We start from the raw sequence: 27,614 nt of genomic DNA, 5'->3' as shown, positions 1-27,614 counted from the left end.
CACAGTCACTGGTTAGTGAATTTCCATGGGGTCATTTTAAAAATATAACACTCTCTCCGACCTATTAAGTTATAATACACTTTTAAATCATGCAAAATTATGGCCTGATAAATAATGGTATTTTACCATTTTGTAATCTTTTGATTAGTTTCTACATTCAAATTTCGGGCCAGTCAATTATCTTGTTGGCTAGTAACATTCAGGCATAGCTAGCCCGACCGGCTCGCAAAATTTGGAAACTATTTCGCACACTGGGTGGAACTACTCATGCTTCATTCAAATTTGTCCAGTCATCAAATCTGAGACATAGAAGCTGTTTTTTTCAAGACAGAATGATCCTCTTCCCAACTTTTTATCATGCTGTTTATCATATTAATCGTATAGAATGGACCTATTTGAAGACCCAAACAGCCAAAGCAATCTTATACACAATTATCAAAGAAAATTTAGAATTAACGGCAACAACACAGAAACATTTTATTGACGACTGCGTAATGATTTGTCCATATTTCGAAGAAGACCCAGGGATAGTAAATCAGATTTGTTACACAAGAAGAGAATAAAAACAACTAATTTCGTCAAAACCTCAATCAATGATCATTCATAGCACACGTCGTTAACCTGCAGGTATTCTGGATTAGAATAAGTCCCGGATGGTCAGGCTAGTCGCATCGAGTGGTCAGACGAAATGGATCAAGTGGTCAGGCAAGGTGACGTGGTTGGCTGCGAGTTATCCTGCCACACATCATGGACGTGTTCATCGTGCCAGTCACTGCATCTGATCTAAACTTGCTTACCAACAGGCTGTCGTGATATAGGTTGGGTTTTGCTGACTCCGGCGTTAAACAGTAATAAACTAACCTCCACCCACCCAAAAAAACACAACATAAAAAACAGAGACACACTCCCCCCCAAAAAAAACAACAAAAAAACCCTCACCAAAACAAACAAACAAACAAAAAAACAAACAAAAAAAACCCCAAAAACCCAAATCAATCCAAAACCAAACCAAAAAATACAAAAACAAAACAACAACATCAAACAAACAAGCAAAAAACACAAAACAAAACAGCACCCCCACAAAAAACAACAACAACAACATCAAACAAACAAACAAGAGCAACAACAGAAAAAAACAAAACAAAAACAACAAACTAAAAAGCAGGCAGGGGAAGACGAAAAAAAGTCCCAAACAAAAAAATCCCAACAAAACAACAACAACAAACAAAGAAAAGACATGTTATAACACAGTAAAAAGACGAAGATGAGGAAGTGATGACTGCCGAGTTCTTTGAAAATAGGGACATTTCTAACGTGGGACAAATTAGTAAGGGTCTATGGAGCCGTGTGCAAGGAGAAACGTTGCCATGACAACAAGGTTTGGAATGCAGCTGTACTAAAGATACACCTAGCGATGTTAGCGACACTGCAATTAGACTATTTTTTGCGTAATGCATCTCAATGAGAAAGGTAAAGAGGTTCTCAAATTCCACTCAGGTCCAGAGTAACTGTATGTATTTCTGTTAACGATGTGCTTTTAAGTGATTATGACTGCATATGAAAAAAACTGCTAATACAAGACCGCTGCACCTCATAAACAAGGTGTAAAGGTTTGGAATGAAAACATAAAGCATCGCAATGACCAGGAATTAAAAAATGTCAATTGTCAACTTGTCAACACCTCAATGATTTCCAGAGTGGTTCTCTGTCCCAAGAAAGATGCCAATAAAGAAACCAGAAGCGACGCAACACAAAGACAGAGTCACGAATCATTTTGAGCGTACGGGGATGACACCCGTTGCAGGTGTTCACAGCTCGGCTGATGATGTCTGACTCTATCTGCAGCGTCTGTCATAAATTAGAAACGGGGTCACCAGAGAGGTGGCCTCAAAAACGTCAGATTGCACTCATTCAATTCAAGACAACTTACTTAAGCCATTTTCATCCGGTTTTCGTGCTTCTTGACAGCCATATTCCAACTTTATGGGGGCAGTAGTGGTTTAAGCGCTCGTTCGTCACGCCGAGGACCAGGGTTCGATTCCCCCATGACTACAATGTGTACCCATTTCCATTTCCGGTGTCCCCGCCTTGATATTGCTGGAATATTGCTAAAAGCAACGTAAAACAATATTCTCTCTCTCACTCACTCCAACTTTATGAAATAAAGTAAATAACCAGACAATCCAGTGATTAGCATACATCCGTGGCCATGAGATACTGCGAGACTTTTGAATTTGAAAATGAATTAACACTGCTTTTAATATCAAACGAAAAGAGAAGTGTATTTCATTAATGCATGAAATGAAATATTTCATAATATGTATACAGACAAATCGTAATTTGTGATTTGGGGAACTATTTAAATTGTCCCAATGACTTCCCATATGTATGGTTTAATGTTTACTGTTTTAAAACGTTTTGAGTTATATCATCTTTTTGTGGCAGGAAAACCCAAGTGATGGAGGCCTAAGACGTGTGGGCGAACTGGCTAAAGCGCCAGGCTAGTGATCCAGCGAGCTTGAGGTGACGGGATCGAGTCCACCTGTAACCGGGTGCAAAAACCTTGGAGTCAACTTTGTGTGCAGACTCTTACAGTGTTGTCACAACCCCTAGTGTACAGTACACAACCCTGTGCACTGAAAAGAACCCACGAATCCGTTGGTATATGATCAGATGGTGGCCACATGAATACGTGCAAACACCTAGTTGCGGGTACAGCAACGTGCAGTAAACTTGGACAAAGTACTGTGACTATGTGTCCCAGTCCACCCAGATGTGAATGGGTACCTCGTAAGGATGGGAAAGCCACATTAACTCGGTGCGCCTATTGGCTGCAAGAGTTGTATGATCCCCAGGGAGTTGAGATTGATAATACGATGTTCCGTTGAGATTGACATCCACTGATCGAGGGAAAAAACAAAGCGCCTTTGAGCAGCTGAGCTGGATATCGGCGCTGTACAAATGTTAGTATGTATGATGTATGTATGTAAGACATTTACAACTTTGGTTGTACCCACAGCACTGGTGGTGGGGACAAAGCCAGAAACAGCCCGCCATCACTTGCTTCTGGCACACCCAGGGAGACAGTTCAGCATAGCTAATTGAGGCGCCTTTGACGATTGGACCACCCGTGCGCACTGATGCTTCTGTAATGAAACAATGCTGTACGCAGACTGTGAATCGGGATTTGCCATGTCACGCTTTGGCAATGATTCAAATATTGGCCAAGCTGTCAAATTGAAACCGAAAATATTGGTGATGTGATGCTGTTTATCTGGAGAGAAACTGATCGACGGATCTGTTGATTCCTGCCATATCAAAATTGAAAAGCAACCACCAATATATTTAGATACATGTTGTTTGTTTGTTTGTGCGTTGTTTAACGCCGCACGTGCATGTAGTGTGTATCGATAAAATTATTTAAAGTGAAAAAGACTGCCTCGTTGCAATGGAATTTGTTTACAAATTTATTTGTGTATTTATATACGACTATGTTCGTTGAAGATGGATACATTATATAATTAATTGACTCACTCTATTATATTGTTCGTGTATTATTTGCTTATATATCACATTAACTCTTTTTTCTATTTATATACATAATCTACATATACGTTGCAATTCTCCTTAATAATATTTCACACTAAATGTGGATCAGATTATAAACACTAGTGGTGGTCCGATTTATTGAAAGAATCGAAGATTGGTCGCAGTGATGAAACGACCAAGCAATCGATCATGTTTTCTCATAATCGAACAATTCTGGAACACTTGTTTTCATTAACAATATTTTTCACTATGTTACATTTCATAAGCACTACAAGCTCGTTCCAAGTCATGATTGAATTTATCTTAAAGACTCCAAGAAATTTATGTTCCTAACATACTAGTCATCATTTAAAGATGTGAACATTTTGCCCAAAAACCCCAAAGAACTACATGTTTTTTCCTTTTTTTTATGTGCATTAACAAATTTCATTAATAACGCTAACCAATTATTTTCGATGATTGATCGGTTGTAATGAACCAATAATCAATTATGAGATTTTAACCAATTCCCAACACTAATAAACACCTTAAATGCATATCAGACAACTGCCTATTTCAAACTTGGTTGACACATGTCATCGGTTCCCAATTGCGCAGATCGATGCTCATGCTGTTGGTCACTGGATTGTCTGGTCCAGACTCGATTATTTACAGACCGCCGCCATATAGCTGGAATATTGCTGAGTGCGGCGTAAAACTATACTCACTCACTCACTCGCCTATTTCAATGTTCGTGAGCCTTAATTTCTATGAAAAATCAAATATTCAGATCTGTTTTGGAACATATTTGAAACCGATTATCCTCTGGCATCGACAAATTATCATTGACAAATGACTTTACAAATGAAATGCCTTGTTTTGTTGTGAAATGTTATAGACAGAGAGCCAGATGGAAGCCAACAGAATGTGAGTTCATGCATCCACAACGTTTATATTACAAGACCATTGTAGACTTCATACATGAACTCTGATGTGTCCCCCAATGAATCCAGAAATAAGAACACCATGGCTGTATGCCTTTCGTGCACTTTATTATTAACTCTGATGTTTTGATTCATTAACCCACTTGAAAAAGGAAACGAATATTATCGTCAATGTGCAGTGTACGAAGCAACTTTGAAAATTTTAAGTAATTAATATATACTCATGCCAATAATGGTTGTCACTCCCCTCCCCACCCCAACCCCCTCTCCAATTAAAAAAATTGAAGGGGGTGACAACCATTATTGGCATGAGTATATATGATATAAATTATGTATGCGCATAATATAATGGAAATTCTGCACTTCCTATATTAACTCTGATATTTTTCCATATGAATCCAATTGAAGTAAGAAACGTATATTATATGTTAATCATGCCTTTGTATATACTAATTAATCCCCAAAATCCGAACATTATTATATGACATGGCTTTTGTGGACAATATTTTAAATTCTAATATTTTACTTTACGAATTTATGTGTTACAACGAACAAATATTTTACATCTAATGTACATCTTATAATAGTAAATCATGGATCGAAAGAAATACGAAACAAACGTTGTATAGCATACTTTATGAATCTACGTGGGCCAAGGAAAAAATATTGTGTATCCAGTGTGTATTTTATGCATTAACACTGATATATTAACTCATGAATCGAAAGAAATATCAAACGTTGTATAGTATACGGCTTCTGTGCACTACAGATGAGGATGAACTTTTCACAAGCATCTCTGAAATGTATCAGACAGTTGTAACGATGGTATGCAAAGGACTACGTTCTCCCAATGTTTTTTGCATACCGCCCGCTACTGTTTGCCAGCACCATCACATCCTTGTGGCCATGATTGACGTCTAGCCCTGTAGATTGCACTCAAGCCACCTTGACTAATTGTACATCTTGTCATTAGTAATTAACTGCCTTTTTTTACCGTGCAATTTGTCACGAAATCAGCACCTTCAAATTAACGAAACATAACCTTTTGTTATAATAAATAGCCGCATTCTGTACTTACGACTGTCTTGATTGTATGTCAGTTCACAATGTATAGAACGTGCTTACCGTTGTTGTACGGGTTGCGAAAAGTTTATTCGGTGAAATGTGATTCATTGTGGCTTTGGGTTTGCTTAACGTCCTATTCAGAAGATATATTGCATTGTTTGAGTTACCACATCTCGAATGGTTTTGGTATAATACCATTCGAGTGAGTGAGTGTGTTCAGATTTTCGCTGCCTTTAGCAATATTCCAGAAATATCACGAAGGGGACTTCACACTTTGTACCCATTTAGAGAATCGAACCCGGATCTTTGGCTGAACGAGCGAAGGCTTTAACCACTAGGCTGCCCCACCGCCCAAATACCATGAGAATGAGACTTGCAAGGAGCTCTACAGGGGTACATTTCGTTACTGATAATCTTCAGCTAATTCAAGTTGCCGTAAAAATAGAATGCAATCACATCGGAAGGTTCACAAATAACAGACAACTAACTGAATATCTGGTGATTCATAAAAACGTTGAATACGGGATCGTTCCATTGACTCTGATTTTGGTAGAACCCGTCAAGATCCGGGTTACAATTGATCTTTATAATTAGCAACCCATTCTTGTCGTAAGAGGGTGGTCAGGGATCGGGTGGTCAGACTCGCTGACTTGGTTGATACATGCCATCGTATCCCAGTTCGTAGATCAATGTTCATGATGTCAATCACTGGATTGTATGGTCCAGACTCGAATCTGGAATATTGCTAATTTTGCAGATACTAATAATGAAGTAAAGATATGTTGGAACCTACGAGCACGTGTATTGACAAATCTGGATGCAAAACCGGTACGAACCAGCATTTGAAGCCAAGATCACAGGTTCCCGGCGTGTCCAAGGGACGCAACTCTGCACTGGGAATTGCGGCGCCCGAGACGACTGGACCACTAGTGTCAACACGTGAGGTCGTAGACGTGTACGCATTTGTGTAAGCCTGGAGAACTGTATGATGTTGAAAGATCATGGCTGACGTAAATCTGTGTGGGCATCAACGATCGCCAGATTAGATTATCCAGATAATGTATCAGCAATCAAGTGCTATTTACCTAACAATGGTCAAATATGTGCGTGTGCATGTGCTTGTGTCCCGTATTTCAGGGTTATGAGTAATCCTTTTATATATTTTCTTAGCTATTAATAGATTATATGGTACAAAAGGAACACCATCGAACAGAGTGAGTGAGTGAGTATGGTTTTACGCCGCTTTTAGCAATAATCCAGCAATATCACGGCGGCGGGGCACCAGAAATGGGCTTCACACATTGTACCCATGTGAGGAAGCGAAGCCGGGTCTTCCGCGTGACGAGCCAACACTTTAACCACTAGGCTACCCCGGCACCTCATTTTCCGAAAGAAGACGCTGATGGTAACTGGCACCCATTCCATAAACCGATCTTAAGCTATAAATCTTTTAAGTCTATGTTACAATCGTTTTAGCGCTACGGTCGCTTCGTGGAACGGCGCGAGTATCCTCTGCGTCTTCATCCGCCCTGAAGATGTGAAAAAAGAACAGATGACCAGCTTCAGGTATTGACTTATAATAAATCAAAGAGTAATCATTATACATTATATTAATGACATCTGTGTCTCGCTCACATGCATGTTAAATAGTTCACAGATCACAGAAGACAGAGATCCACGAAGAAAAACTCCACAGATTACTTTAAAGTCAATTTACAATTGAACATTTATACAATATATTCACACATGCTAAAGCATGCACTCATAGTATATTAACACCTTTAGTACGTCTTGGGACCTTTGATATTGACAACAGTTAATGAAATGTCTGTCAGTACACTTCAACATGTATGATATTGACGCGTGATGACAATGTCCGGTCATGCGCAGTAAAACCGTGGTCTTCAGAACTCATTTGGTCATGATTGTCACAATGACAAAAACAGTTTTTTCTTCGTTTCGGTATTCTTTAAACAGAAGGCACTGCCGTTCATGCGAGCACTATATTGCACAAATATTAACCGAAGTACTCCACGCAGTTCATTGACAGTGTCTGTCTTCAGGTGAAGATGGAGAATCGTGTGGTGATGCAACAGTTTGGTCAATGAATACGAAACTAACAATACTGACTCCATTAATACACATGTAAAGCTAGCAGCAGTAGACGTTTCGAATGTGTGACATAGTCAGAATCCATCATTCTGTAGTTGAAGAGGGCGCTATATTTCCCAGCGATAGTCCTGTCCAAACGTTGTATCCATGGTTACCACGCGCGTTTACACGTTCACGTCGTCTGCTCCGCGGGAGAATCGTCTGCTTGGTCTTCCTCCATAGCGTCATCACTCGATTTTGAAGGACTATTAACAGGAGAATGTTCGGGGCTCGATGATGTCTGGTGTTCTTGTCGATGTCTCCTTGAATGCAGTTCTAACGTTTCGTTTCTTTGAGATTTGATATATTCAAGTTCTGTAATTGTAGGGTTTAGTTTACCTAATATGGTCACTTTCTTCGCCGCCGTTACATCGTTTTTCAGTTCTTCCAAATCACGTTTGAGCTTAGCTCTTCTGTTTTGAAACCACGTGATAACCTGAGCGTTCGTAAGTCCTAAAGATTGAGCGATTTCATCTCTGTCCGCCGGTGTTAGATACTTTTGATACAGAAAACGCTTCTCGAGTTCATATATTTGTTGATTTGTAAAAGCAGTACGAGATTTTCGGCGCTTTTCCGGGGGCTGGTGTTTTCCGAATAACGCTGCTTGCTCTCTCCTTTTGGCATCTGAAAGAGAATATAAAAAGTGTTAGATGATTTTTACAGAAAATACATGTCAGTGAGTACCGTAAACATACCGTAAACTACTGTTACAACGAACACGCTAATACCAAACTGACTTATATAACGAACTGACTTATATAACGAACTGTTTCGTGGATCCGTGGCACTATATATTTAAGTTGAAAAGCGATGAGCGAACTACGGTTTATACGAACTAAAAATAGTTGTCCCTTTGAGTTCGTTTTAACCGTACTTTACTGTAGTTCGTAGTCTCTCGTACAGACCCTGAAGCAAATATATCCAAGAAAGCCCACGCAAGTCTAGAAAATGTGGCAAGTCTAGATTTCCACAGCTTTCTGAAAATGAAGAAAGTCTCGGGGCTCCTTTTCATTATATATTTTTTTTTACTATGAACTTTTTTTTAGTAAAATATGTTCATTTCAGAGACTAGTTGTTAGTCTATGTAGTTCGTTACAACAGTACTTTTCTGTATCATGGAAGGGAACACTAGCAGTGACTGGGCCCCAAAATACCCGTTTTAGGAAATGGACTTGATCTTTGGTTATCTCCCAATTGACAGACACCCATTTGACAGACACCCAATTGACAGACACTGAACTAGAAGGTTAATTAGGGTAACACCTACGAGTATAATGGAATAGTCCACTGTGTAGTGAGTAGAGCAGGGTGAGCCTGAAACAGGTTCGTTACTGAGAAGTTTGATTGTGAGTAAATAGAACTTTGTTGTGATTAAATGATAAATGATTTCTCTTCTCAAAACTGATTTTACTATTAATTACTATCGAATATAAAATTGATTGTGTTTATTGATAGAAAAGCCCCCTCCCAATAATAACATATGTACAACAGAAGTTAACTGAGAAAACGTTTTGTTTGAGAGATATAGATATGTACATATTTGAAAACATTCTGATTTGTAGTAAATGAGACACCTGCATTGCCATGTAAGATACGATTAATACCAATCAGTGTTTTTAATTACTGTCTTTTCGTTCCATCTTTCAAAATAAATAACATAGCTTCAGTTTGTTCCTGTGTTTTTTATTTGGACTATTCCATTATAATGTGTAGGTAACAGGTAGTAGATAATCTGTTCACTGAACCGTAAATGTTGTTGTTTTAAGGTGTCTGCGAACTGGCTGTCTGCGTAATGGGAGGACACCTGATCTTCGGCATAGCCAGCACCGTTTCTACCCGGTGTTCACAACTGGCATTGATGCCGATGCGTTCTGACAGCACTCATTTCCCCGAGGATTCCTGAGACAGCGAGTCATGGCTTCTCCCAAACTAGATTTAAATTGCTTAAAATGGTCTATAACAAATACCTGTTTCATATAGTACAATTACAAATTACATGGAGACAAATGGCAGACTTAAACAAAAAAATAACACTCATTCTCCGACATATTATATTTCTGCTACCTTATCAATACGTTACGGCCAAACAATCTGGGCTTTTTCATTAAACTGACTGCTAGTGGATACCGTAAAATCGTCTACGCGGGGTCATGTAATTAGCCATGGAGGGGGAAGTGACATGGGAATGTAACCAAATATTAAAGGATTCAGTTTTCATCACTGATACGTCCTTATTGTTGAGAAATCCGCTGTTGACGCGAATTACGGGGACACCTTAAACCTATCTTGATTAAGAACGTTTATTTCTCCAGAGATGCGCGCGCATTTAGACAGCTGTCCGTTAGGCGGCGCTTCATGAGCAGCGAAAATTGTCTTACCTCTACTAATTAGAGCTTTTAGTTTCTACACCCTGTAATTGTCTGGCAATAGTGTTAATTAATTCCTCCCGAAATGACATGGGTTCTTCCCCTAGCATCTGTCTGAAGAAAGTGATAGCCGGAACATCCCTCGGGACCTGACTTATTATGCAAATGGAATTCTCTATTTTGGGGTTGACCGGTTTAACTCGCTCGGTGAAAAATTAACACGAAATCGGACGTGTCACAACAAAGAATTGTTTCTGCATGTTGATTGGTACGGGTTAAAAAATAAACATTTAGTTTAGATTTTTTAACTTTCATCTGTAATCGTGTAATACAGTGTCTTTGGGAACTATCATTTTTCATGAAGAAAACGATAGTTGCACATTTCCGGTATAAATCTGACAATTGATTGATGTAATCAAAATAGTGCACCAACTGTCGCTTAACTGGTTAGATAAATAATTAAAAAAGCCCGGATGTGATTTAAAACGCAATTCCATCAATTTAAATCATTTAAGGTGAGGTTGTTTCTTTGAAGATCAGAACTGCTCCCCTCAACAAGAACTCTCATTCTGGAAAATCATTTCGAGACGTCACGTGACAATATAGCTAAGTGTGAACTATCTGTATACGACTATTTCTTATGACTTTTATGCGCAAGACAGGCAGGCATGCGCAGTAAATATGCGAAAGCAATGGTTCGGGCGGTAAGATCAAAGGGAAGTAGATCGCCAGAGGCAGTTGCTGTCAGAGTGACGCGGACGGCGAGAGTTTACGTAGCTGTACGAGATTTCGCAAAGAAAGGATAGGTTTATGGCCTTGTCTGAGAGGAAAGAGTCCCTACTTAAGCCTCGAGGATGTTTAAAGATCTACGCCCGTTGTTGTCATATGGCTCTGGTTGTTTTTAAAGAACACGTCCTGTTTGGGTTGAAAATTGGCATGTTGGCTTTGCTGAGCTCAACAATTACAAATCTGATTGCATTTATTTATTAGTGAATTTGCAATAAATATCCTTAATGGATTATAGGAAGATTAGCAGGTTTGAATAATAGTTTGATCGGCATTCTAGAAATTGATGAGTCAATAACGAAGAGTTAGACTATATGGATAACAACTTCTTGTTTATTGCATATAGCGACGTTTCGGTGTAGATTCTTACACCGTTATCACGCAAAAGGGTTTAAATGATGCTGAAAATTTCACACGGTTCTGAAAAAACATCTGTTACCTGGATATATAAAAATCGACACCACATATGCAAATGATTCACAGATATTCACAATGTGACGTGTGTTATTGTGCTTCACCATGCTTATAATCAATAACATGGATAAAACAGTCCGACAGGGATTGTTCACGTTGAGCGAAACACCGAAGATTATTTAAAAGATAGAACAAGTCTGTTAACTGATGCATCAAGAGCGTTACCGAAGCGGCTAGTCTGGAACTGATTCTGATATATAATGATTTTAAAATAAAAATTCAACAATAAGGTTTACCATTGTAGGTGACAATATTTTCTTAACGTTGTTATAATCTGTTACTGTATAAACCAGCATATGAACCACAGGTATAAGAAGGAAGATATCACTTATAGGCATACACACACAAAATGGCTCTAGCAGGGCCTTCGTGACGACCTTGACCACAACACTGGCTCTGTTACTCTGTGGACCACAAAGCTTCATTTTCTGGACTATAAGTTTAAATAACCTTGTGAATAACGATTATTCTAATAATCTTAGTTTTCATTTAAAAATAGCAAGGACATTGATTTGTGTGAACTATAATAAACATTAGCTAACACAGTTTACCCCCTTGTTTCTTCTTATCTGGGGACAAAAAATATATACTTCAATCTCGTTTAAAACATATCCGTCGTTCCCTCAAATACAGATTAGGCCCCTGCGAAAGTCAGTTTGTCAGAAAACTTAACATACCTGTGTGGACATCCATTTAAAAAAGTCTTTCACTTTTTCTCGAATGACCTCAATATAATGCCATTAGAACACTCTTTGCAAACCATTCTCTATGGTGACATTTCATGTTCATTTCTACATAAGAAATGCATTTTCAAAAGTGTGTAAATATATATTATGCAACATTTGATTGATATTTACTTCTTATTCACAACGAGGTTAGTTTTACGCCGCACTCAGCAATATTCCAGCTATATGGTTGCGGTCTGTAAATAATCGAGTCTGGACCAGACAATCCAGTGATTAACTCTTATTCACAACTGATACTGATACGTATCTCGTATTTCACATTTTAACAATTACCATTCACTATTGTGACTTGTTTACATCACCCGTGACAACAATGTATGCAACTATATCAGTTACTAATGTTACTATGCTAATATCCCTCCTTGTATTCACGTTATATATTTCAATGTTCAATGTTTACAAATCTTTCCGCTGTATGTATAAATGTTTCTGAATAGGGTGTTTTAAGTTGTCCAGTTTTGCCTAATCTATTTGACTCTTTAATGTCAATATAATATATCTGAAAAACAAACAAATCACTCACTATTTATACTATCTTTTCCAACTATCTTTACATGGTTTTATGTTTAGTATTAGGGGATGGGACCTTTAAATACTCGTGATGTTCTATGTTTCATTCATGTATACCTCTGATAATTATAGCATAGATTTGGTCATTATAGCACCAAAGGGAAGATAATTTAAGACGCTAGAGTGAGGAAGATTGCGGAAGGCTCACAGAGGCTCCGAATGGATTAACTCAGTTCAAAGAGAGTAGACCGGTCACGCCCCCTTGACCTTTAATATGTCAAAGGTCACTCAATTAACAGCTTGACAAAGCATTACACGACATAACAAGGGCGGCGTCCAGTGTTTTATTGAAAGAAGGATTTGTCTGTGGAATGCCTTGATTTGAAACTTACAAGATTAGACTTAGATTGGTCCATTTCCAACATCCGGGATTAGACAGAGGTGTATCTGACTGATAGTTGGCGTGCGCGTGTAGTTCTGCTTTCACTACAAATGTCTATATAGAACAAACGTAACTATCCTACATTAATGCCTAATTCGTGTTCATTATTGAGGTCGTCACGATATGGCTGAAATATTGCCGATGCGACGTTAAATCTTAACTCACTCACTCATTATTGAGGCTAAAAGAAGGATGAAGCGATGAACTGAAGAATCAAACAGTTTTTAAGATGCCAAGCAGAATAAGTGAGTGAGTGAAAGAAAGAGAATGACCCGTTAAACGGTATTTAGGTCATATCATGGGACGCCTGCTTGATGTGGGAGTAACACCCGAAGTAATGCATGCTGTATATAAACTTTACCACTTTGGTAAAAACAATCAGCATGTGATGTTGAAAACAATCAGCATGTGATGTTGAAAAACACTCAACCATAATCAGGGCAGTCTGAATGATATCAACAACTAGTATGATTCCGCCAAACTAGCATGATATCAACATGATATCAACAACTAGTATGATATCAACAACTAGCATGATATCAACAACAACTGAGTATAATATCAACAACTAGCATGATATCAACAACTAGCATATCAACAGATATGATATATCAACAACTACCATGATCTCATGAATCAACAACTAGTATGATATCAACAACTAGCATGATATCAACAACTAGCATGATATCAACAACTAAGATCAACAACTATATGTTAATCCATTATCAACAACTAGATCGTTCATCCATTAGGATCGTTCATAGGACCAAACGCGATGTGAAGGACAATTAGAAAACATGGTACGAAGCATTGATCCGAAAATTAACCCATCAGTGTTAACACCTGGTGTTCGTTAAAACAGGTTATGGAGCCGTATATCAGCATGGTGTTCATGTGTTCAATTAAATTCAACTACCAGTTTCCTCTCATTAATAAGTCTGATGAACGAGGCGAAAATAATACATTAAAATGAAACCCCAAAAGAACTTCTTTGTGGTTATGCGCATTTTAAATTTGGTCTTTCTTCCAGAACTCAATTAACCAACGTTTCCTTTCCTGATGAAGAAAATATGAAAGTGAAAGGAACGAACTAATTTCAGACAAAGTGTCCCCCCACAAATACACACCAGACAAAACGCCTCCCGATGATTAATGGGGACAAAGCTGCAGAGCGAAATGCGACAAGAACATGGACACTTTAATAGTGAAATCCTTTGATACAGTTAATTCTTCAAGAAAAAGGAGCGATTTGGAAGGACGTTTTGTTAGGTATTCTATCACTCTAACCATAATTTGGGGCCGTGTAACTGCAGACAATCTGAGTCTGTTGATGATTGATCACAGACTCACAGCCAGGCAGTGGAACAGTCTTCTCGAGGTGGACTTCAAACATTTAGCAATAGAGGGATGAAGCTATCCTCACTTTTAGCTTGAAAATGGTGTAAGAATCTACACCGAAACGTCGCTCTGTGCAATAAACAAGAAACTGTTATCCCTAAAGTTGTATGCATTAATATTGACTAACCAACTTGTAGCTAGAATATTGCTGTATGCAGCGTTTAACAACCAGCCAACCAACTTCTAGAATTCCCATCAAACAATTATACCGATCAAACAAAAAGCTATCCTCTTTAGAAGCTACTCCTTGACAATAGGAGAACATTGCTCTTATGAGTCAGTGAATGGTATATTTGTTATATCACACCTTCGAGTTAACTATGGAACGAAAGTGATTCAGGAATAAAACGTTTACAACTCACTGAAGCACGACCTGGTGCTAACTAACCTAGAAAAATAACCATAGTGAATTGTGGATTCGAACCCAAGGTCACAGGATAACCGTACGCCTGAGGCTCACGACTTTTCACGGCGAAATGTGGCGCACGCATCGCACTGACGAAGACTATGATCACCCTTTCCCGAACACCTGGTGTTCAATCTTTGATAGTGATTCATAGACGGTGGTTCTGGATGTGAGGGTTTTGCATTCATTTGTTGTTGTTCCTGTAGTTGGGTTTCATGGTTGCTGAAGTTTTTGTTGACATACATCGATTTCGTGGGGTTATGAAAAAACTTGGATAACAGTATGTCTGACAGTATATTTGAACCCATCGGACATTTGAATCTAAATAGAAACATAACAAGGAATATTACCATATTAAGTTGATTAAATGTGGCAAATCACCTTGCATATTGATATGAAAGGAATGTTTGTTAAAAGCAGAGTCCATTGTGGAGTATGACTATATCATTAGTATGTATTTATGAATGCCTATCAAATAGTACTGACACTAGATGTTCTGGGACAGTGAGCGCAGTCTGTCCCTTCGATCACACCCGTCACAAACACCTACACATAGTTTTCCCGTATAATGAATTGTAATTAATAAGTGATATGGTTTTTATTGCACTTATAACAGTTTCACGGCAATATGGCAGCGAGGTCTAAAAAGGTTCTCATAAACTGTCATCCTATGCAGGGACAGGGTGTTCATGATCACCAGTAGTACAAAAAAACCAAAACTATCGCTTGTTAAAGAACGGAAGAAGATTGAAAAAAGGAAATCCGTGATAAGGAAACACGTATCATTAATGTCCAGTATCCCTTCAATGAACAAGGCAATATCAAAACGTATCTCCATGATGAGGATATTAAGACCATGATGCCAATTCCAAGATGGCTTCCTCGGTGACAGATACCTTCGGTGACGATAGATTGGATTGATATCAAAGTGGTTGCCCTTTTGGATGATTTCTTGATCAATCAGATAAGAGATCTTGACAAGAGCCGCGGCGAAATCTCACGAAAGACCAAGAATTGTAAATCAGGGGCCTAAGTAGACTCGGCAGCCATTTTGTCATCTCGCCAAGGTGTCCCTTATCCGCATCATTAAGGATTCGCTTGTCGCGACAGAGGTGCGGCGGAGTTTGACGACTTGCACCATGAGGTCACAAAACGGTTGCTGATTAACTATTATGTAAATCAGGATGCTTGTTAGACTGCGTGTTATGACATCAGAACCGTATATCATTAATCATATGGCTATAACTGTAACAGTCAAACGCCGCTTTGAGGTGCTGTCGTTGACGCACACGGTTGCTCTAATGATGGTCGTCAAGGGAGAAGCCGCGAATCGGATCTGAATTATTAGCTGAGTATCGCCAGCTCCTTTTCTTTCCGTACAGATTTGAAATGTAGAAATATTCATGTCACAAAGACACATATCTGATATATTAATCGATTAATGGACACCCATCAATATCGAATAAAGTTAAATATATACTGTATAATGTGTATCCCTTGTATACACTTGGTATTCCAATCATCATACAGTGAAGCTCAGATTTGGCTACAATCTGCATTCTAAAACTACAAGACAAACGATGAAAACATGCGTGCTCATATTTATGCGTTTATAAACATCATGAAAATACAATTTCATATAATGATTTAAGGCTGTCATTTGGTCGAATTTATAGAATTTAACGTTTTTGAGATTTGTGTTTTTCAAATCTAGATGACTTAAAAAAACCTTTAAATTGAAACAAATGTCAGTGTGCATTCTATTGAGCTTGTTGTATTAACTGCTGTGTCTTATTCTCATTGAAGACACATATAATTAAATCCATCACCATCTGTCTAGTTTGAATAAACTGATGCTTAGGTTTAAAAGTTTTTAACCACGTACTGATAAAACATCACACTATGAGAAAACATCACTACTTCCTTATGTGTGCTTATATTGCAGTTAACTGATAAAAGCCGTGAGCATTTACATCTACGTGTTTCCTCAGTTTCCCTGATGCCATAGCGAATGACGTCACGAAAGGTCACAATGACATCATAGTATATAGCACCGTGTGGCGTTACTTAATCTTGCCGTACACGAAACGCAACCTGTCGTAAAATGGGAATGTATTCCCGTTCTATTTGATATGTAACTTCTTCTTTCGGACACGATCTGACTTTCAGTAAACATTTCCCCCTGCTTTGAGCTATCTTGGTGATTAAAATGTGTCGCAAAAAGGATATGAGTTGCACAGTGAACACAACACATACCAATCGCTGTCCTCAAACGTCTTGACATGAAGATAATCTCATAAACTACTGTGTGAAAATATCAAATTCGATCAAGTCCGATATATATATAAAACACCTTAAATGCTGTGTTAAAATATGTGCTATGGTTTTGTTGATATTTTGTATTTAATATCGACATCTTTTCTGTATTTTTTAGTAACGAAGATATTGAATTGATACTGTTTCATTCCATTTGTCACATTTCTGTTTGGCTTTACATTATTTTACAATACAGTGAAGAATACACGAACAGTGAGGAACACATGAACAATGAGGGATGTATATGAACAATGAGAAATACATGAACAATGAGAAATACATGAACAATGAGAAATACATGAACAATGAGAATGTATATGAACAATGAGAATACATGAACAATGAGAAATACATGATGAGAAACAATGATAAATGTACATGAACAATGAGAAATACATGAACATGAACAATGAGAAATACATGAACAATGAGAAATACATGAACAATGAGAAACATGAACAATGAGAAATACATGAACAATGAGGGATGTATATGAACAATGAGAAATACATGAACAATGAGAAATACATGAACAATGAGAAGTACATGAACAATGAGAAATATATGAAGAACGAGGAACACATGAACAATGAGGTGTACATGAACAATGAGAAATAAATGAAGAACGAGGAACACATGAACAATGAGGTGTACATGAACAATGAGAAGAAAATGAACAAAGAAAAGTACATGAACAATGAGAAATACACATAAACAGTGTACATGTATAGGGATAAGATAAATCCGCTTTTTTAAAAGTTCGTACATCAAGTAATTGACAAAACAAATTAAAATTCTCCGCCAACAGGAAACTTTGCTTAAACATTGAAAGAGATGCACAAACACAAACTCTCCTCATGCGTTTTGTGTGTGGGTGGATGTGAATGAATACGAATAGGTAGTCAGGTTAAACCTGTACCGTTCTATATGCGAATCGTAACCTTGCCTGACAAAAGCCCTTAAACCTTCTGTTAAAGAAATATGAAATCAACTCCATCATAATGAAATTAACAAGTGTACATTTCACTACCGATACATTCTCGAACACAAATCTGGAGCCAGACAATTTTGCCTAGGGCTATAGACATCTCAATTTAGGCATAAAAGCTCCTTGTGAGGGAAAAGAGGAGATGAAAATTAAATATATTGTTAGCAGAGCTTTGTATGACATGGTTTAGACATCCGCAAGTACCTGTTTTGTGGTAAGGGTATTAAGTGTCTACTACTTGCTAATTGGGCGCAATCCCTGTTACGAATACAATCACTAGACTGTCACTCAACTAGCAAACTGGACAAGTGGGAAAGATCGTTTCGGTTACCGAGGTGTTTCAGTTCACTCTGAAATACCTTTGGGCTACACAGACTGTAACTAAACACTTTCCACACTGAGGTTTCATTAAAAAAGAAATAGGACAAAAACATTTGGTTTCCGGGACATGATCTTTTTCTGAATTCATACGTATCTCTATTTGTCTTAATTACAACATTAATGTGCGCAAATTATCCGGAAATAGTTCAGGAAATAGTCGATTGTTCTGGTCTTATCGGAGGCAGTGATCTTTATGCTTCTTTACATCAATGAGTTCACGCAAGTATATCTTATCCTCGAAACAAAATGTTACCTTTAACTTGGTTTCACCTTCACTCACAGGGGTACGACAAGGAAATCACCTTTGGCTGTGTTTATTAATGGTTGATACTGGAGATTCATTATGAAGTTAATTGTAGCCTAAAGCTGATTGATGATGGGGTCATGTTATAAATTCCTGCTATAAATGATACTTACTTGGAACTTTGTGGATTTAGCAAAGCAATACTTACTTCACAATTGTTTGACAAATGTGTCTTTAAATGTCAGCAGCGGCATGTCTGGCGCATAAATATGAAAATTAATATTCCAAGTCAAGCATTCCTAAACCCAAACAATTAATCAATTATAATAATACTTACATACTGGCAATATTTCACAAAGTAAAGCAGCCTGTGTTCGTTTGTTCAATGGGGCGGTGGGGTAGCCAAATGGTTCAGCTCGTCACGCTGAAGACACAGGTTTGATTCCTCACATGGGTACAATGTGTGAAGCCCATTTCTGGTGTCCGCCGCGATATTGGTGGAATATTGCTAAAAGCGGCGTAAAACCATATTCACTCACTCGTTTGTTGAAAGAGCCCGAATGAAGTACCAGATAAGGACACACTGTCTAAAAAAGAATGTTTTTATCTTTCTCTTAAAAGATGATAAGATGTGGATTGTTTCATTTCCAGTGAATGCCTTTCTAAAAACGATACATCAAAAAGTGCACACATATACAGTTCACCTGCCCCTGATATAAAACTTGAAATGTACACCATACCTAAACGTTCAGTCTTTCATCGAATGCAAATTAGGTTGATACGAAGACTACGGTCCATTCTGCTGCAAGAGAAACGAATCCTTTGAAACCCGTCGTGAGCACCTTTTATTTTGAACACGTCAACGCATGCGGCGCCAGTCACGTTTAAATAGTGTAGTTAGTCGTCTCTACTAAAATACGTTGTCACTTAGAAACCTGGGGGACCGAAACTTAAGAGACGATCCTGGCTGAGCAGTAATTATATAGATATGTGTCGACAACATGGCATAAAACGCCACCCAGGGCTGAGGACGAATGGTAGATTCGTTGTGCAGGCATTACAGAGAAATGGTGCATATACGATACAGACAGGATAGAGACATGTTACAGACATGTTACAGATAAGGTAGGGAAAGTACAGAGACGGCGCACATGTAGACCTAATACAGGCAAGGGAAAGACATGTTACAGATAGGGTACTGAGAGTACAGACATGGCTTACGTGGTCTAGACACAAGTCAGACATACTACAAACATGGTAAAAACAGTACAGACATTTTACAGATACGGTACAAAAAGTACAGATATGACACACACGTGACATAGACGCAAAACAGACATAGTACAGACATGGTAAAGACACAGTTCCGACATTTCACAGGTAAGTTACAGAGTGTACAGAGGCGGTACAGAAGCGGTACATACAAACAGTGAAGGATATAAGTCTTTATACACCATAAATATATACCATGCGTATAATGTATACATTTTGTGACACTTTTTGTTAAGCACCTTTTAAGTTCGTTTTTTCATGCTTAATTGGCTTTAACTACTTAATAGCAAATTTCACACCTATTTGAATGTCAGTCAACATAAATAAACACGTCCAGGTAATAAAATAGGAGACAACTCATTGATGGTCCTACGACACCGAATACCTGTCAGGTGGGAAAACTTTAATAGCTCCAGAAAAGCATCTTTTATAAGCGTGATGTGATTCTTAAAATTTACGAGCATAAAATTCGGCCTTATTTCTTAGACTGTGTGGGGTAAAAAGATTTCACAACGATAAGCGGGTGCTATTTGTTGAAAAATATACACCTTAAGATATACCTGTGCGATTAAGGGTCACGGTCTGTTTTATGATGTGGGTAGTCCACGCGAGAGGCAGGTATATATGTACGTGTGAATGTAGGTCTGAAGGAGCTATGAAGGCTATAATGGGGAGAGTTGAGAAAAAATCCCAATAGACAACCCTTTGGATTATCGTTTAAACGTTAACAGCGACTGCAATGTTCAAGTATCATAAGATGTCTTTATACAGCGTTAGATTCGCACGGAATGATTTTCATTTGGCTATGTTTACAATTCGATGTGCGATTTAGCACTTCAGATGTGATCGTTTTAAGTTAATAAATCAGTTGATGTACTTTTGCATGACGGGGTTTTGGTCCATCGTTTGATTGACTGGTTCGCTGTCGTATGCTGTGCGACGTCAGACAAATACACATTGTGTGAGGCGGTAGACACCGGTGGACATGCTGACTCTTTTCGAAAACACCTGGTGTCATGACTGATTTTCATTGATTTTCATTTTCAAGTCTCTATATGACTGAAACAATGCCGATTCAAATTTACTTTTTAACATATATTTCATCACTAAATGTTTGCCGAGTGGTATCTATTCCGACTTGTCCTGATGTACCGTTAGAACAAAGTCTATAAATATCTCAAGCGACAGACAACGTTGAGTAACGTCAACATAACATCACAGGTCTTATAAATGATATGTTTTGGTGTCCTCTTTCGCATATGTGTGAGCTATTTTAAAAAATAAGAAATAACAGCTGACACATTTAGAAATGCCATGAAACCGGAATGTTTCTAACGGGATTTGTGATTTGTTTTACATTGTTGCCAATATTAAATCAAAGGATACCATCTCCCATGTCAGAAACATCTGTTAACGGATAATGAGATCCTGACATGAAATAGACACTATTTTCTACCCTTACCACAATAGCTCTGCTTTAAACACCAAACAGGATATGCTTGATGTATTGATGACACCCGGGTCATGGCGTGGAAACGCTACGTACCACAATAGCTCTGCTTTAAACATCAAACAGGATATGTATTGATGCCATCATGGTGTGGAATACGTTCAAAGTAACATATAGAAAATATAGGAAATCTTAGGTTTTAAACTGCCTAAAATATATGGTTTACTTAATATAAAAGAATGAATTATAGAGAATAGATAATATACCAGTATATTGAGTAATACAGTCTCAATAAACCTAAATCTGTGTCAGTGTATATTTGTAGTGAAACGTAATATTCAGGTTATATGAAGCCTGACTGTAAATAATCACGTCTGGGCCACACAAACCAATGATTGGCAGTCAGTGACACACTATCAGTTGAGCCACCGGAGTCTATTTAACTGAATATAAAACCATTGCAATGTTATGTAGTTTCTCTAGTCGGCTGACTATTACACCATCAAGGTCATAATGAACATTATAAGGCATAAAAAATAAATATAATTTTGTGATATTTGTCTAGAGTATAATAAAATAATACAAGCCAGAACATGTACATTTCATACAGGATCTGATGTACCTCATGTTTCTATACAAATAAGAACATGTAAATAAATAAGAGATGCGTCAGTAACAATCATAACACGTAGGACATAATTAACACCGAATGCCAAAAGGTTAAAACTATTAAGTAAACGTAATTTTGAAACAAAGGAAAAGTAGAAAAACAAACAAAAACACGTTGATGACGTACACATGAAACAAATGTAGACTGAGGGAAAGTCGTTCTGTTACAAAACTTTACAGGAATGTGAAGGCTCTTGAAAACTGATGCTGACAGTGCGCGACATATAAGTTACTGAAATTGACATGAAATGAACACGTGTTTGTGGATGTACTTTCACAACTGTTAAACTATAGCTGCCTTGACAACAGTGGGCGGGAAGGAACGTAACAATTTATGCTGTGCACGAAAGATTGACATATAATTTAGGATGAACCATGTGAATTAATTGTACATGTTTAATAAAATAAATGAATAAACCATGTGAATTTATTGTACATGTTTAATCAAATGAATGAATGAATGAATGAATGAATGAATGAATGAGTGAGTGAGTGAGTGAGTGAGTGAGTGAGTGAGTGAGTGAGTGAGTGAGTGATTGATGGATGGATGGGTGGACGGGTGGGTGTATGGATGGACGAATAACGGGTGGGTGTATGGATGGACGAATAATAAATAAATAAATAAATAAATAAATAAATAAATAAATAAATAAATAAATAAATAAATAAATAAATGAATGAATGAATGAATGAATGAATGAATGAATGAATGAATGAATGAATAAATAAATAAATAAATAAATAAACAAAGCAGAGGTGTTTACTGTAACTTGATATAAAAGCGAATCCAAAGGTTGCCCGTGAATGCGCGTTGTTCATTATAAATATGTGTGATGTCTTGCAACTGACAAGTCTCTCAGTCTCTTGGGTGATTATTCAAACATTGAATCAAAGCGGATCGCTGACCTAATTTCCCACATGTTTACAATTATGAAAATGGCAGCTAATAAATTCGATTAATCCTAACACTATTTTTTTAGATTTGGGCGGACAGAATAATAATTTACAACATCAATAATATTGACCGATATGACATAGGCACGTGCTTTGAAATACACAGCACGTGACCGTTTGGGGCATTCTTGACGTATCGTGCGTCGGATCTTTCCGCGTGCCTTGAAAGCATTGATTTCTACTTTATTTCATTTAAAGAGCAATTCATCAAGTTCAAAATGCATCTGAATTCGATGGCTTTAGGTTATCATTCAGTCATATAAAGTTAATTTACGTTTGAGTGTATTCCATGCCGTTTAATTTATGTGTCCATGTATTATGGGATAATGCCATCTCCATGTTAAGATTTATCTATTTGATATACATGTATCTGTTTTATAACAAAACATCTATTTCAGTACAAAAATTAAACTTATAACGAACACGCTTATAACGGGTGAGTGAGTGAGTATGGTTTTACGCCGCTTTTTGCAATATTCCAGCAATATCACAGCGGGGGACACCAGAAATGGGCTTCACACATTGTACCAATTTGGGGAATCGAACCCGGGTCTTCGGCGGGACGAGCGAACGCTTCAACCACTAGGCTACCCCACCGCCCCCGCTTATGACGAACTGATGGGTATCATGAAATTTTGGAAATTTGCCAAAATGATTTCGAAATATGTACATAAATAGTGTTCTCAGTATCATCCGAAATAGGTGTTCCGGATAGCGTAGTCCGTACTAACGAGGTTTCACTCTATGATAACCATGTGCTTTATAGTTTTCCTGATATGGAAACGAAAATTTCGATACATTCGCACAGACCTCGATCAGTGCGTTGGAAACTTCGTTAAAACTAAGTCCCTTATCTCAAAATATTACTTAACAGATGTTACTATTTTAATATATAATCTCGGAGACTCCTTATTAGTAGTGTCTATCAGTATCATTACAACTCTCTCAAAAAGAAACGCAACCCTGTTTTTTTGGTAATGTTTATTTCAATTTTAACTGGTTATTACATTTGTATTTTTAAAGATAATGCCATGAAATTTGACATGGTGAACCTTAGGTCAGCACGGTATAAGGTAACAGTTAATGCAGGTCAGTATCGAACTCTCAATTTACGCTAGGGGCGTTGTCTTCAGTATCTCGTTGTAGAGCCACGAGCTCTAATCACAGCAGTGCACCTCCTCGGAACAGAACGAATCAGACGGCGGATGTTTTCCTGGGGATTGCTCTCCACTCTTCCTGGAGTGCTGCGGCCAGTTCAACCAACGTGTGCGGTTGTGGTGTACGTGCACGAACACGACGATCCAGCTGGTCCCACAGATGTTCGATAGGATTGATGTCTGGCGATCTGGAGGGCCACGGCATCACGTTGACGTTTGAATTCTGTAGGAATGCCACTGTTGCACGAGCTGTATGAGGGCGGGCATTGTCATGTTGAAACAACTCCCTCTGTTGGTCGATTATCGGCAGAAGATGTGGCTGTAAGACGTCATCAATGTACCGTTGTGCCGTCAAATTGCCACGAATGATGACCAAGTCTGACCGTTGGTTGTAAGACATGGCTCCCCATACCATGATGCTTTCTCCTCCAAATCTGTCGACCTGTCGAACGCAGTTCGGTGCAAAACGTTCATTTGCTCGTCTATAGACACGTTGTCTACCGTCACGTCGTTGAAGAAGAAACGAGACTCGTCACTAAACCAGACTCTTCTCCAGTTTCTGAGGGTCCATCTCCTTACGTTAGTACACCACCTGAGACGTTGGCGTCGATGTTGGCGTTTCAAGACGGGCCCAACAACTGGTCTTCTTGCACGTAAATTTGCCTCATGTAAACGGTTCCTGATGGTTTGGGCCGATACTCTCCTCAAACCTGGCACCTGTGTTGCAGTGATGGTGGGTGTGGCATGCCGATTACGTAGGTGGCTGAGTCGAATAAAGCGATCCTGAGCCGGTGTGGTGATCCTAGGTCTACCGCTCCTGGGACGATCTTCAATTGCATGGAACTGTGTGTAACGATTCCAAAGTCGTGAGATTGTTGTTTTGTGTACGTTTAGATGACGGGCAACTGTTCCAAAGCTTTCCCCGGCCTCAATGCGACCAATGGCAATATTTCGATTTGCTGTACTCAAACGGGGCATTTTCGAACTTGATTTGCAGAGCAAATTATGAGAGAAAAATTACAAACTACGCGTGCTTTTAAAACCCTCTACATGAACTGTGTTTTCAACGATTTGCACGTGCAACAGGCTTTTAGCATTTTGTACATGACAATTTCGCACTTTCTCAAATAACACGGATACAAAGGTCATCATGTGTGAAAATGGTTCCGTTTGGGAGCTTATACTGATCAGATGGGAACGTATTAACAGTATTTTGAAGAAAATTCTAATTTACATTCACCATCTTTATTCTAGAAATGATGTCAGATATTTAGATAGGGGTTGCGTTTCTTTTTTGAGAGAGTGTATATATATGTCTTTAGTGAGATCGACATTCCTACAAACCTTGTCGATTTCAGTTACATTTATTCTCTTACAAAACAAATCCGCAAATAGCTGACAATGTCTTCAAATAAATTTTCTATTTCATTACCACCTGAGCTACACTTAAATCGATTTCGTTCACTGGAGATCTTATTGCAGCATGTTATCGTTGCCATTAAGACATATATTTCACTGACAGCATAATCGATATTACCGATAACGCTAACGATAACCACGGCAAGATAACTGTGTGTACCGTTAGGTTCATATCACATTCGTTTTGAAAGATCAAGATGACAGGATTTCACGTTAATTATGAATAAATCATGTCAATATCGCAACACACATTATTCATGAAAATTACATAATCTGTCCCCGTCACCCAAGAGAATAAATTAAAAAGGAGCCCAAATCAAGTCTAGAATGATTAGACAAATCTAGACTTAGATTGACTCGACTCTACTGAGCAATGTTCTGGTCCCCATTTGGGTTTATTTTTTAAGATATTAGTTTCTAAACAAAATAACTTTATTAAGAACTAAGAGTGAGCCCAACCATTGCCCGACTCGTATACCTTTTATACACCGTCTTCGTACATATTAGGACAGATACCTAACGAATTAAGAAATCAAACAAATATTTCGGAAAATAGAGGGAGGGAGAGAGAGAGAGAGAGAGAGAGAGAGAGAGAGAGAGAGAGAGAGAGAGAGAGAGAGAGAGAGAGAGAGAGAGAGAGAGAGAGAGAGAGAGAGAGAGAGAGAGAGAGAGAGAGAGAGAGAGAGAGAGAGAGAGAGAGAGAGAGAGAGGAAGAGTGAGACAGAAAGAGAGAGACACACAGAGGGGAGAGAGAAAGAAACAGAGAGAAAGAGACCCTTAGTTCTTCCAATGAACGCCACAGACTTGTTCAACCCCTGTAATGGACAATATGATCTGTTTGCAATGTCGTAATCACGCCCTCGTTTGATTTGCTACGGGTTGTTAATTCATAGTCGCGCCATTCTAGTCTTATTAGCTAGTTTCACTGGAAGAAAATGGCTATTCCATATTTACTACGCCTTTCAGTGGGATATATAGAGAATATATATATATAGAGAGAGAGTAAATGAATCCCCAGTTTGGTATATTGAAATGGAAAAACGCCACCATTATTTAATCCATACAGTTCTGAATATATATTGTAATGCAATATACCGATGACCATGGAGGGAGAGAAAAACGCCACGCTTCTTCAGCAACTGCTGTTTGATCCCGGGCCGTAAACAAAGCAAATCGTGAGTAAACTTCGTGAAGATTTATTCATTTCCCAAAAACTATCTAAGCTGCACGTGTTTGTTATTCTTCAGGCGGTGTATCAGATGATCAAATACTTTTTCCCACATTCACTCTTGATATATCACTGCAGGTTTGTTCATGTGGATCTAACGCCATCAATCACAATTATTTCATATCCCACATTTCTACAAATGGGTTTGATTGATCTGAACAAAACAGCATTTAATTCATTATGCGTGCATGTTACGTCACATTTCATGGCTACAAAATACCGGCCGTGAAGTTAAAGCGACATTGTATCTTGTACCTCAAGCATAACAACAAAATGAGGACAAAACGAGCCCTCCATTCTTCATATTTGTCGTGGATCCCCTTGGTGAATCCTGGTCAGAAGAAGCTCACTCGCAGTCTGTGTTTGTACGAGGCGACTATGTGGATTGGGTGGTCAGGTCCAGTGTAGTGGTTGATTCGGCGTCTCCGTACTATGACGGTGTTGGGCGTTTCTCACAATATCGATCTCAGGTTGCGACTTTTGACGTGTATATTTCGTCTTGTAATGCACATACATTGTCTTTTAAATAGAGATTGATTGTCTGCAATGTATGTGGGGCATAATAAGTGGGGATTGGTGACCACCAGTGACAAGGTTTGCTTTTATTCAACAATATTCCAGCATGACGAGAGACACTTAACAATCTGGACCAAACAATCCAGTGATTCACATCGTGAGTATCGATGTAGGTAACTAGCGTCTGACGTCCATCCCCAA

At 38.3% G+C, this 27,614-nt stretch overlaps 1 protein-coding gene across 1 annotated transcript in view; it reads right to left on the bottom strand.

Moving 5' to 3' along the window:
* Positions 1 to 7,098: 7,098 nt before the first annotated feature.
* LOC124284070 (transcription factor LBX1-like) overlaps positions 7,099 to 27,614 on the bottom strand; it is a 50,654-nt gene continuing 30,138 nt past the window's right edge. Inside the window, exon 2 of the mRNA XM_046720123.1 lies at positions 7,099 to 8,312. Coding sequence (XP_046576079.1) covers positions 7,822 to 8,312 — 491 coding nt within the window. The 3' untranslated portion in view covers positions 7,099 to 7,821. The remainder of the gene's footprint in view (positions 8,313 to 27,614) is intronic.

The sequence above is a fragment of the Haliotis rubra genome, unplaced genomic scaffold, assembly GCF_003918875.1.
Source record: "Haliotis rubra isolate DU_JTF1 unplaced genomic scaffold, ASM391887v1 Scf329, whole genome shotgun sequence".
NCBI classification, from domain to species: Eukaryota; Metazoa; Mollusca; class Gastropoda; order Lepetellida; family Haliotidae; genus Haliotis; species Haliotis rubra.
Note: the sequence above shows the minus strand (reverse complement) of the source record. Positions and strands in the feature narration are given on the sequence as shown.